The sequence below is a fragment of the Megascapheus bottae genome, chromosome 5 (genome assembly GCF_031878675.1).
Source record: "Megascapheus bottae isolate mThoBot1 chromosome 5, mThoBot2.hap1, whole genome shotgun sequence".
Taxonomy (NCBI): Eukaryota; Metazoa; Chordata; class Mammalia; order Rodentia; family Geomyidae; genus Megascapheus; species Megascapheus bottae.
The window spans coordinates 69,067,678-69,080,876 of record NC_143513.1 but is presented as its reverse complement, the minus strand read 5'-3'; the positions used below and the strand labels follow the sequence as shown (position 1 = coordinate 69,080,876).

Here is a 13,199-nt window from a genome sequence, read left to right as displayed (position 1 = left end):
AAGAGCAGAGACTGTTTTATTCACTGTTCTGTCTCTAAAGCCTCAGTCAATGCCAGCTAGAGAAGACATACCCAATAAATATTTGTTAAATCAATGAATGGCTGCATGACAGAAAGGACATGGTTTAGATTAGAGATGTCAGGCTTCTCACAAGGAAGAATAAGTGAACAATGTGGAAGAGTTACTCAGTGATGGAAAGCACTGCAGACTAGGGACATAGTAGACACAAAAGTTTTAAGGCTTTAGCACTTGAGGAACTCATATTTTCAAAGGTCAGTGGATGCTGAAGAGAGAGAGCAATTAGGAGATACATTGAAGAGGCAAACAGAAGCCATATCACACTGCTGCCATTTGTGTTTGTCTTAACTTCGAATGGAAATTCATGAAGACTTTTACCACCCAGTAGCAGTACGCAGGAGAGTGGAAGGAAACAAGAGGAAGGCAAAGGAATATATTAAAAGAACACAGTGTCACAGTAGCTTAACCAAAAACTGTGGTGGTTTAGAAAATTTGGATGGTTAAGATATATTCTGGTGCGTGCGTGCATGTGTGTGTGCGTGTGTGTGTGTTTTGTTTTGCCAGTTCTGGAGCTTGAACTCAGGGCCTGGGCACTGTCTTTGAGCTTTCTGGAGGCTACCACTCTACCACTTGAGCCACAACACCACTTCCAGCTTTTTTCTGTGTATGTGGTACCAAGGAATGGAACCTAGGGTTTGCTGCATGCTCCAGGCCCCCAAGATATAGTCTGAAGATAGCATTAGCCAAGCTTGAAGAAGGTGTAAGTGTGGCTGGATGGAGAGGAGGTGTCATGAATGCTCAGTTTCCTGGCCAGAGGAACAGCAAGCGGAGGACTACAGGACTATATACTGAGGCAGGAACGAGTGCAGAGAGAAGATCTGGGGGCAGTGAACAAGAACATGTAAATGCTCCAGATCGGCCAGAGGAACCTGGATAGAGGGCTGGGAGTGTACCCTAGTGGTAGAGTGCTTACCTAATATGTACAAAGCTCAAGGTCCCATTCCTAAGTACCATATACAAACAAAAAAGCTGAAAGTGGTGCTGTGGCTCAAGTGGTAGAGTGCTAGACTTGGGAAAGCTCAAGGACAGTGCCCAGGTCCTGAAGGAAAGAAAGAGAGAAAGTGAGAAAGAGAGAGGAGGGGGGAGAGAGAAGGAAAGGGAGGGAGAGAAGCAGAGGGAGGGAGGGTCGGGAGAGGGAGGGAGAGAGAGAGCACGCGCGAGAGAGTGCACACACCGTGGGGAGAATTGAGAAAAGTTGCTTTAAGCTAGAGTACTGCAGGCTGGGAGTTTGGCCTAGTGGTAGAGTGCTTGCCTAGCATGCACGAAGACCTGGGTCCAATTCCTCAGTACCACATACATAGAAAAAAGCCAGAAGTGGTGCTGAGGCTCAAGTGGTAGAGCTCTAGCCTTGAGAAAGTCCAAGGACAGTGTTCAGGCCCTGAGCTCAAGCCCAGGACTGGCAAAAAAAAAAAAAAAAAAAGAAAAGAAAGAAAGAAAGAAAGAAAGAAAGAGAGTACTGCAGAGATGCAGATTTTAGAGTTTAGGTAAAAAGAGAAAAAAAAAAGAGTAATTAAGACTTAAACTGTTAAGGAACAGTTAGAAGGATGAAGAAAGCCCAAAAGAATGTGGCATCACAGAAGCCAAAAGAAGAAAATGTTTCGGGGTTGCTCAACTGTTCTCAGTTGAGGAAAGTTGGATTTAGCAACAACGGGGTCAATGGTGGTATTTTTTTCTCCTTTGTAAGATAGTTCTTACACCAAAATGCATATAACATATTTACCATTTTCACAATTTCAGGGTATAGTTCAGTGATGTTAAATACAATCATACTGGTGTGCATCAGGGTTGATATTAACAAGAATTTCTATAGACTCATGAGGGTGAAAGTCTGGACTTATTTTAATCATATGGAGGGGTAAAGAGGTGGTGACAGAAATTCATACAGCCCTTTAGAAATCTGGCCCTGAAAGCCAGTATAGCTAAGTAATAGCCATACTGAGAGTCAAAGGAAAAGAGGGGTGAATTTTTTTATTGTAACGTATAGAAGGGTCACAGTTACATTTGCCAGACAGGTACATCACGTCTCACACATTGGGGAATTTTTTTTAATGAAGCTGTGATTTCCTTATTTATTGTTGATTTAGACTATTCTGTAGAGAAGGGAGAGAAGATGTTGGATACAGAGGAGAAATAAGTAATGAAATGTAGACCCCCCCACAAAGCACAAGGTGATGGACCTAGAACAGGAATGGACTGGCTTTCATCAAGAGGTGGAAACAGTCCCAGATACAAAGACACTGGCAGTATTTACACTAATGTGGGATATCTTTCTGAAATTGGTAATCATGAGTGAATAGAGATGACTGGGCACACACACACACACACACACACACACACACACACACACACACACACACACACACTGTAATGATGTAATGACCAGGTACCTGCTCTGAATAATTTGGGACCAAAGGGATGGACAGGTCAGCCACTCAATGCCTTCAGGAACATCTATGTCTCTGGCATTGTTCTTGGAAGCTTTAGAAGAGAGATTGTTTTGACAACATTTACTTCAAGGCCATACTACATATCACACTGGGCAATCACCCTTATTCTACTTCCTATTTCTAATACTCCCCAATCATAATTCCAGAGCCAAGTCCCAAGAGGTTACACAATGAATACAGGATACAGAACAGTTCCAATGATACAACACTAGGGAATTCAGGAAAATTCCCTTCTGAAGTTTTAATGTTTAAGGAATCACAGTGAATTAGGAAGCATTTGGAACGGATGCCAATGAAGACATGCCTTGTGAGCTATCCATAAAGCATGAGACATTTCTCTTCAAGTGAAATTGATAGTCTAAATTTATGTTATAGAGATCAGGTAAGGAATAAAGGGAAATTTGAGTTATCCATATAAAAAGGGCATACTCGGCCTCTGGGAGAGAAACTTTTCCTGATATTAAATTTCAATAAACATCTTTTAAATAATTTTAAAAAACAGAGATCAGGAATTAATGTGTTATTAAATTTGGAAAGGTTTTTGTGTATATGATAAGGGATAAAGAGAACATGAAAAGTGTCAGAGATCAATAGCAATAAACACAGAGAATAAAATATATATTAAAAATAAACAGGTATCATCAACCAAAGCTATCTACTTGAAATATAAAAATTATAGGAAAGTGTAAGCTTATCTAAAACTATAAGCAAACCTTTGTTTAGAGAAAAAAGAGAAGTGGAGAATTTACAAATAGTTATCAGGAGTGAAAAAAACTAGTGGTGACTAAATACTCTGTATACTTTTAAAATAAGACGGCTTGAACCATCTACCAAACATTGAAAAGGTTTGAATATTGTATCTGTGTGTGTGTGTGTGTGTGTGTGCCAGCCTTAGGGCTTCGACTCACAGCCTGAATACTTTTCTAAGGCTTCTTTGCTCACGGTTATCTTTTTACCACTTGAGCCACAGCTCAGCTTCTGACTTTTTGGTGGTTAACTGGACAAGAGTCTGGTGGACTTTCCTACCTGAGCTGGCTTTGAACGGTGATCCTGAGATCTCAGCCTCTTGAGTAACTAGGTATACAGGCATGAGCCATGTGCTCCCAGCTCATATCTCATTTTTTGAGAAATATTAACTAATAAAAATAATTAAGGAAGAACTAGAAAATCCAAGTATTACAACAAGCATTAAAATAAATTAAGATGAATTTTCAAACTATGATGGCTTCATATAAGTGACTTACCAAACATGCAAGGAAATAGTACCTATCTTATTTAAACTGTCACAAAAAACAATGAAAGGCATTTTTAAAATGTATTTATGCAAGTATGCTAACCCTGACACCAAACATGAATAAGGACAGGGCCAGAAGGGAAACTGTGGATACCAACAATTATGAACAAGGTGCTAACAACACATTGCATGTCCCGGGGTACTAAAATGACAGCTTATGACAGAACAGGCTTAATCTTAGAAATTCTGCAACAGGTTTGCATTAGAAAAAAATCTACTGATGTGACCTATTGTACCAACGTATTAAAGACAAAATCTATAACTATCTCAATAGTTCATCTATTTCAGAAAAAAATATTTGACATAATTTTATTATTTATTTCCTAGCTTCAAAATATTCCTATTTAAAAACACAACTGGGATAAAAGGAAACTACCCTAATATGACAGTGTTTCTACCAGAAAACTTACAACAAATGGTAAACAATGATGGCACACTAGAAATAGTGACACAGAGCAATGATCCATTAGAAACATTCCCAGTGAGACAGAAATAAAGCAATGTTTGTTTCACCTTTATATTATCTGTTACGTTGGAAGTCCAGTCAATCCAATAAGACAGGGGTAAGGTATCAGGAGTGTTGCTTATAGATAAAATACACAAGAAAAACAAAAATCTTAAAAATATATTAATAAGAATGTTTAGCACGTGTGTATTTAAAACAAAAGCATTCCCAAATGTATATTATTATTTTAAATAGCAACAATAACCAACTGAAAGTTTTAATAGTAAAATATCCCATTTGTAATAGGAATAAAAGCTATAAGGAACCAGGGGGAAATTTAGCAGAGGTACAAGCACTTCATGAACAAATTGTAAAACTCTATTAACAGATATTTAAAAGTCAGGATACTCTTAATGTATTAAATTAGTCAACTTTATAAATGTATCACCACTCCTCAAATTTAACCCATAAGATATAGAGTCTTTCAGAATTGGCTTAACATGGAAAAGGACAAACTAGAATGAATCCAGAACTATATGGGAACATGTATACATTTCACTGGGACACTGCCACACTGGGACATGCAGGCTCCTCAGCAGGTCAGGTCATGGCAAGCTTTTTATGCTGGGGGTGTATGTCAGGGGAAGTAATCACATTAAATCCTGTTTTACACCATTCAAAAAGACATGTTCCACACAGATCAACCTCACGTGCACAAAGCAAAACTTTCAATCATTTAGGAAAAAGACGAAAGAAGCTATCTTCATGCATCAGGTGTGGAAAAATTTCTTCAATAATACACAAATGACACAAGCTAATAAAAAAGGGAGAGCAACAAGGATACATTTTTACATATCTATAATACACAAGACATCAAGAGAAAGGCAAGCTGTAAACTAGGGCAACATGTGGTTATATACATGTACTCCTACAGATCCAGAAGATAAAAAAATAAAACCATCCACAGCCTACTGGAAAAAATAAATAAAAACTGCAAAACTACACATCACAGAAGCAGAACTGCCAATAAATATATAAACAAATGTTCATCCACACTGGCAACAATGGAAATTTAAATAACACAAGATGCTGGGTTCTTTAAAAAAGATCAAATTGGCAGAACTAAGAAAACCTGAATCTAGAAAGCATTTAATAATATGGGAAGGCAACAAAAATTCCCATGCACTGCTGCTGGGTGTGTAAACTGGAGACCCCTTTGGCAGTCTCCAGTAAAATGGCAAATTGTACTGCATAGAATTTCCATGTAGGTAGATGCAGAGAGAAACTCTCACCTATGTGCAAGGAAAACATGGACCAGAAATGCCAAAATATTGGCAGCAGCTTACATATTCATCAACAGGGGCATGCATAAACACGCCACATTCATATGCAGGGGTCTATGATATAACAATTCAAATGAATGAACTGGATGTATAGGTACCAATATGAAGAGGAAAAAAAATAAAACATGCCAGCAAGGGGGAGGGAAACAAGTCACAGAATAGTATGTACAATCTTCTACCATGTGTGTGCATTTTAAACATCATACAAAATAATATTGTATGTGTAGCAAGAGTGTGAAACATAAATTAGGAAGTTACACACCATGCTTTGGACACTGTCTGCCTTTAGGATGGAGTGTGTGGTGCTGTTGGGGAGTGAGTCAAAGGCGACTTCAACTTTAGCAGCTTTTTCAACAGGTTGATTTAAAAAAACAGATCTGAAGCAAATATGACAAGACAGTAACATTTACTAATTCTATGAGGCAGGTAAGTGGGTGATTCTAATAATCTTAGCATTCTATAGTGTCTTTACATTTTTTTTCTAACTTGTGAAATTAAAAGAAAAGCAGCTGGTAGAGAATTCTGTCAGAGACAAAATTTTAATGTGTAAGGTGTTAGAACATCTGAAATTCTGAGGCCAGCTACTTTAGCAAAAATGATCCGTTGTAGAATGGACTCTCCTTTAAAATAATAAAGCTGCCAATGTTATTTGAAAATTTCTGGAATGAGTAAAGTAAATTCTACAGGTATTGACATAAAAAAATCACATGAAGGGAGAGAAAGCAAGCTGCAAAATGACAGTTGCACACTGCTGCAACATTTATAGAAATTAAAATACATTAACATGAATTTATACACTGGATAACAAAGGTGCAAATGACAAATAGCTGAAAGAATGTACACCTTATAATACTCACTACTTGGAGAAATCAAGGAGGGAGAAGGGGGGTAAGAATGGAGAGGAAAATAAACTGGCATTCAACCTTTTCTGTGACGTTTAAAATAGATGAAAAATATGAAGTGAACATGCCAAAACACCACAGCTGATGGTCTCAGCCAGTAAACACATGACCATATGTCATTCTTGATGCCTTTTTAAATATCTTTTTAATTTTCAAAAGGAAAAGAAGTGCTAAAGCATCACAAATAAAAGGCACACCCTTCAGTAATTCAGAAGTAAAGCCTCTGTACATCCCAAACTGTGACTGCATTTTTAGCAGTTGTCCTGTTTGTTTTCTATGTGCTTTTAATTAAAAAAAAAATAAGGGAGCTACTGAAGCAATAAAGACACGTGAAAGAAATCATTCGCATACTTGGTTATGAGGGGGGAAAAAAATCACAAGCCCCCATCTGAGTCTCCTTTGCTTCCTTTTCTTGTGTTTAATTTTTGTCAAAAGAGAACTGGAAGACGTTGCCTAATTGGAAACGTGACTTTCTATTATTAAAATTGTGGGAGTCCATTTTAATGTGTTTATCTCGCTGCCAGTCTATAATTTCTATTTCAGCGTGGAGATTTGTTTGTATGCTGTGACAGGTTAATGCAGTTTCCACATGCATTTTTTTTCTTTCGTTGGTTGAATAGTTAAATCGTTACTCACAGGATTTTTAAGTTTCAATTTCAACCCTGAGAGGATCCTTTGCTTTTCCAGGGTTACCAGTGTTTCTGATTCGAAACGCTCTTAATTAATGGCTACGCAGCAGCGCATCTATTCGGGGAGCCGCCGCCGACCCTGGATTAGCAGTGCAAGTGCTACATGAGAAAACTTGGCGGCTTTTTTTTTTCGTGTGTCTTTCTCTCTTTCTTTCTGGATGCGGACTTGGGGATCTTTTCAGTCTGGGCTGAGAGCGGAGGACGCGAGCGACACGCCATCCCGGACCCCTGCGCTGGCCACCGCGCCCCGCATCGAGAGACCGGCCAGGTACCGGCGGGGGTTTGTCCTCCCCGAGCGAGGCAACGCCGAAAGTTTCCGAGCCCCCGCGGCCGGGCGCTGGCGGCGGCCCAGCGGCGCGGGGGGGCGCGGCCGGCCGGCCGCCCACAAGTTCCGAGCGGGGAGTTTTCTCCGCTTATTCGCTTTACCTGGCTCGCCGGCGAGCGGAGACCGCGGAGACCGGATCATTTCTTAAGCCGTTAGCAATGACTTAGGCCGGTGGACCGCGTGTTCCGGGGTGTCCAGCCAGCCCGGGGCGGGTCCCCGCCGCCCCCGGGGCCCCCGCGGGCTCCCGCGGCTCCCGCGAGCTCCGGTGCGTCAGGGGCGAGGCAGGCGGGGCGGGCGCGGCGCGGGCGGCGGCGGCCGCGGCGGCAGAGGCGGCGCCGGCAGCAGCGGCGGCAGCGGGCGGCGGGCGGCCGGCGGCGGGCGGGCAAGCGGGCGGCCGGCGGCGGGCGGGCGAGCGAGCGGCTGGCGGCCGGCGGCAGGCGGCGGGCGGCGGGCAGAGCGCTCCGCGCGCCCGGCCTCCGGCTTCTCGCTCCGAGGCTGCGGGACGGACGCTCCCGGGAACTCTCTCGCCCGCGGCCGGCCGCGCTCGGACGGCGCTCGCCGGCGGCGGAGCGGTCCCAGCATGTCGGCTGCCGTGGCGTGCCTGGACTACTTCGCCGCCGAGTGCCTGGTGTCCATGTCCGCGGGCGCCGTGCTGCACCACCGCGCGCCGGGCCCCGAGGGCGCAGGGGCCGCCGGGGCCGCTGCGGGCTCGGAGGAAGGTGGCAGCGAGTCCGCGCCGCCGGCTCCCGGGCCGCCCGCGCTGGCTTCGGACCTCCCGCTCCTCCAAGTCCCCGCCCCAAGCCCCGGCGAGGGCGGCGCCGCGCCCCACCTGCTGGCGGCCAGCGTTCTGGCTGATTTGCGCGCCGGGGCCCTGGAGGGCTGCGAGGGGCCCTCTGGGGACGCTCTGGGAGCCTCGCCTGGCTCCCCCGACCCGACCCGGGCCTCCAGCCCCTCCCGGGACCCCGAGCCCCTCCCGGCCGCCGGCGAAGACGTTATCTGCGCTCCCGAGGGCTCCTCTGGCGCACCGGAGGCTCCAAGCGCACCCGCAGCCCCGGGGTCCCCCGCAGCCACCGGCGGGGAGTCCCAGGGCCCCGGTGGGGCCCCAGGGGAGGGCCCCGCCCCCGCCGCGGCTCCGACGACCCGGAGGAGGCAGGTGACACCCGCAGCCAAGCGACATCAGTGCCCCTTCCAAGGCTGCGACAAAGCCTATTACAAGTCGTCGCACCTCAAGTCGCACCAGCGCACCCACACGGGTGAGCGCCCCTTCTCCTGCGACTGGCTCGACTGCGACAAGAAGTTTACGCGCTCGGACGAGCTTGCCCGCCACTACCGGACCCACACGGGCGAGAAGCGCTTCTCCTGCCCGCTCTGCCCCAAGCAGTTCTCCCGGAGCGACCATCTGACCAAGCACGCCCGCCGCCACCCATCCTACCATCCCGATATGATCGAGTACCGTGGGCGTCGCCGCACCCCCCGGGCCGACCCGCCACCCTCCGGCGAGGCCGCGGGCTCCAGCTCCGGCTCGGCCCAGGCGCCCGGCCTTCCCTCCTCCTCGTAGCACAGTGGCCACTGCCTGTCACCCTCCTCCAGGACGACCTCCCCCGTATGGTTGGCCCCCTTTGCCAGAGTGTGTAGACTGGGGCGCAGACTGCATCCCCCGCCCTGTGGGTTCGACTCTGGGGAGGGACTGGGAGCCGGAGAGAACTCCTGCCACTGAAGAACCATCCTCCCAGCAGAGGTGGAACTGACTGGTGAGAAAGGGAGACTTCTGGAACTCTCCAAGGTGCTGAAGACTCAGAGAGACGCGAGACGGGACTTTCGGCCTGCGGCAGGAGCTCCCGGTCTCCAAGGACTCCAGAGTGGCACCCACCACCGGGGCAGACCTTGGAGAGGGTGTCAAGGGTGGCAGGCTGGGAAATGTCCAAGACTGGGATGGTGAGAGGCCTTTGGAAACAGAAATGCTTTCTATTTCTGTAAACAGCAATGTATACTAATTTATTTTAGTATCTTTTAAACAAAGATTCCAAATGGATGGGAGGCGTATGTCCTCTGCTTTCCCAATTGCCCCAGCTCCCTCTGCTAGGAAAGACTATGTGGATGCATGGCTGGAAGACGCTGCTTGCATCTGGGGAGTGGTGTGAGTCTGGTTGCTGGTCCCCCGTAGCAGGATTTGGTCCCCAGAACCTGCGCCGTGCCCTCCCTCTCCATTTGAGGTCTTCCTGGCTTGTGGTAACCTCCTGGCTCGCTCTCACAGTGAGACTGGATTAGCAATTTGGAGATGGCCATAAAGGCACCAGAAAGAGAAGCGATCCAGATTAGTTCCCTCTTTCACAAGTTGCAAACGTAGGCAACTTGTGTGTGGTGGAGGATGGGGTGGGAGTGGGAGGAGTGCAGGTGACATGGGGGGGTTCAGGAGGTAGGGATGGGGGTGGGGATGGGCAGGTGCGGCCAACAGATCCAAAACAAGACCTTTCAAAATCATTGCTAACACGCAGGGAAACTGAGGCCTGTGGTTCTAGCTACACTGCTCCCCAGTAATCTCAGTGATAGTAAGTTCAGTTCATTTTGCAAGGCTAACTAGGGGTTTACTTCTCTTATGGTCTGTATGTCTTGGTTTCTGCTACAGGAGAGTTGGAGATTGTGAGAAGGGAAGGTGAGAGACTGATGTTTGTGTGTGTGTTGTTTTGTTTTAGTAACTATTGTCTTGGGTTTAGGGAAGGAGAATCAAGGTGATAGATAATATCAAATAGGAGAATCCTCCTCTTACTGTAAGGCCTATAGATCTCCATGAAGGAATCAGGCAGTAATGACATTAATTAATTAATTAATTTATTTATTTATTTATTTTTTGTGGGTCATGGGGCTTGAACTCTGGGCCTGGGCGCTGTCCTTGAGCTCTTCAGCTCAAAGCTACTGCCCTACCCCTACCCCTGGGCCTGGGTGTTGTCCCTGAACTCTTCAGCTCAAGGCTACACCCTACCCTTGGAGCCACAGCCCCACTTCCCATTTTCTAGTAATTAATTGGAGATAAGAGTCTCAGGATCTAAAGTGGCTTTGAACCATGATCCTCAGATCCCAGCCTCCTGCATAGCTAGGATTACAGATGTGAGCCACCAGCCTGCTTTATTTATTTATTCATTTGTTTATTTATTTATGCAGTTCTGGGGTTTGATCTTAGGACCTTGCAGTTGCTAGACAAGTGCTGTACCACTTGAGCTATGCTCATAGGTATTCACATAGGTTCTTGATTTTGTCTCAGGGCCAGCCTTCAGCCACAATCCTCCTGCCTCTACCTCATGAATATTATAACTACAGGCATGTACCACCAAATCCAGTTTGTTTTATGAGGACCATTGCTTCCTGGTGTGCACTAAGTGGGATAGGTGAAGATTGCCCAAACATTGCATATAGGAAGAACAGACCTCCAGGAATAGAGGTGATTACTGGTGGAAAGGAGAATTTTCTTTTTGTGGTTTCCTTAGGTGTGGCTGAACAAGGTAGGGCACTATGAAGGTTATGATTTTTCACTTTTCCCTTTACTAGAAGATTTTTGGGTAAGTGGACCAAAAAAGATGGTAGGGAAAAAGATGTCTAGAATACCAGACTAACCTGAAAAATGGAAGCCACCCAGAAAGTTTCTAGGGAATATTTATTAGTGAAATGCCTTGGAAGGAGGAGTGTGTGTGTGTGTGTGTGTGTGTGTGTGTGTGTGTGTGTGTGTCATGGGGCTTGAAGTCTGGGCCTGGGTGTTGTCCCTGAGCTCTTTAGCTGAAGGCTACCACCCTACCCTTTAAGCCACAGCCCCACTTCTGGTTTTCTAATGATTAGTTGGCGATAAGAGCCTCACGTCCTTTAGCACCTGGGCTGGATTTGAACTGAGATCCTCAGATTTCAGCCTCCTGAGTAAGCTAAGAATATAGGTGTGAGCCACTGTGCCTACTATGGAGTTTGGGGTTTTCTTTTGCTTTAAATTGGTCCCAGGGCTTGAACTCAGAGCCTGGGTACTGTTCATGAGTTTTTTGTTTTTGTTTTTTTTGCCAGTCCTGGGCTTGAACTCAGGGCCTGAGCACTACACTTGGACTTTCTCAAGGCTCTACCACTTGAGCCTTAGCACCACTTCTGGCTTTTTTCTATGTATGTGGTACTAAGGAATTGAACCATGCTAGGCAAGCACTCTACCACTAGGCCAAACTCCCAGCCCTTGTTCATGAGTTCTTTTGTTCAAGGCTAGTAATCTACCACTTTCTTTTTCTTTTTTTTTTTGCCAGTTGTGGGGCCTGATCTCAGGGGTCTGAACTCAGAGGCCTGGGCACTGTCCTTGGACAGTTTTTGCTCAAGGTTAGGGCTCTGTGACTTGAGCCACAGTGCCACTTATGGATATTTTTTCTATGTATATGGTACTAAGGAATCAAACCCAGGGCTTCATGCATGCTAGGCAATCACTTTGCCACTAGGTCAAAGTCATGGCCTATAATCTACCACCTTGAGCCACAGCACTACTTCCAGTTTTCTGGTGGTTAATTGGAGATGCGGCTTCAGGTCTTAGTCTCCTGAGTAGCTAGGATTACAGCAGGAGCCACTGGCACCTGGCCTGTTGATGGTTTGGTTTTGAGTTTTGGTTTTTTCATTAATTAGGTGGAACTTGGTGAGTGAATGTATCAGGCTGTTGTTTTGAGTCAGCCTGGATCTCTGGGTTCTTACTTTACCACCTTCATCCTAAGATTTGATATGAAATGACCCAACAACAGAATCTATTAGTAGAAGTCTAACTGAAATCTGGGTTGGGAGCTGGGAACAAATCACAGGCCAGGCCTCCGATGTGAGGGAAATGGTTCCTTACTACACTGGGAGGAGATAAAGAGCACAAGGTTTGTCACCATACTACTCAAGACTCTACCATTTGTCCCTATATCTCCGTTCTTCTTCAAGCTGGGAATCCTATTGAAAATCATACTTCATCATACCTGTAGCACTTACTTCTTCCATAAGGAAAAAGATTGTGATCTTTGATGAGGACATAAGGAGGAGGGTCATTGTACACATTCTCTCTCTCTCTCTCTCTCTCTCTCTCTCTCTCTCTCTCTCTCTCTCTCTCTCTCTCTCTCTCTCTCTCTCTCTCTCTCTCTCTCTCTCTCTACATTCACTTTCTACTCTTCTCCGGCTTTGGTATGTATGCACTGCATTCAGATCCTGCTTTCAGATGGTAAGCATGCCTGCTGATTGGGACCCAGCTTTACCTTCCAGAGCACCTCTGTCTCTCCTGCTTGGCACCATGATGCCCCTTACTGCTCACCAGGTAAGTGCTCCTTGGCATGTTTTCCTTTGGTGGGTCATCCTAAGACCAGGAATTGGGAGGGACTGAGGAAGCTATGTTTTAGAAAGTCTACTTTTGATCATGATACACCTTCATTAGCAAAGGACTGATCTTTTGATTTTTATTAATCTGAATCCAGTATCTATTACTTATTTAGTTGAGAACATGGAGACAAAAAGAGATATGGTAACACTAACATATTGAATGTCCATTGGATGTTAAAACTTGAGGACTCAAACTCTAGATTTAAGAAACCAAAATAAGATGTGTAGCAATGGGAAGCCTCAGTTCTTTCAGTTCTTCAAGTCTAACAGTCTACTACCTTTCTGCAAGCCACTGTTTTTGAGGCACTCACTGGTCAC

The 13,199-nt window shown here is 45.6% G+C and overlaps 1 protein-coding gene across 1 annotated transcript; it reads left to right on the top strand.

Moving 5' to 3' along the window:
• Window positions 1–8,103: 8,103 nt before the first annotated feature.
• Window positions 8,104–9,081, top strand: Klf14 (KLF transcription factor 14). Its single transcript, XM_090332241.1, has one exon. The coding sequence runs from the start codon at window positions 8,104–8,106 to the stop codon at window positions 9,079–9,081; it is 978 nt and encodes a 325-aa protein (XP_090188367.1).
• The last annotated feature ends 4,118 nt before the right edge of the window (window positions 9,082–13,199 follow it).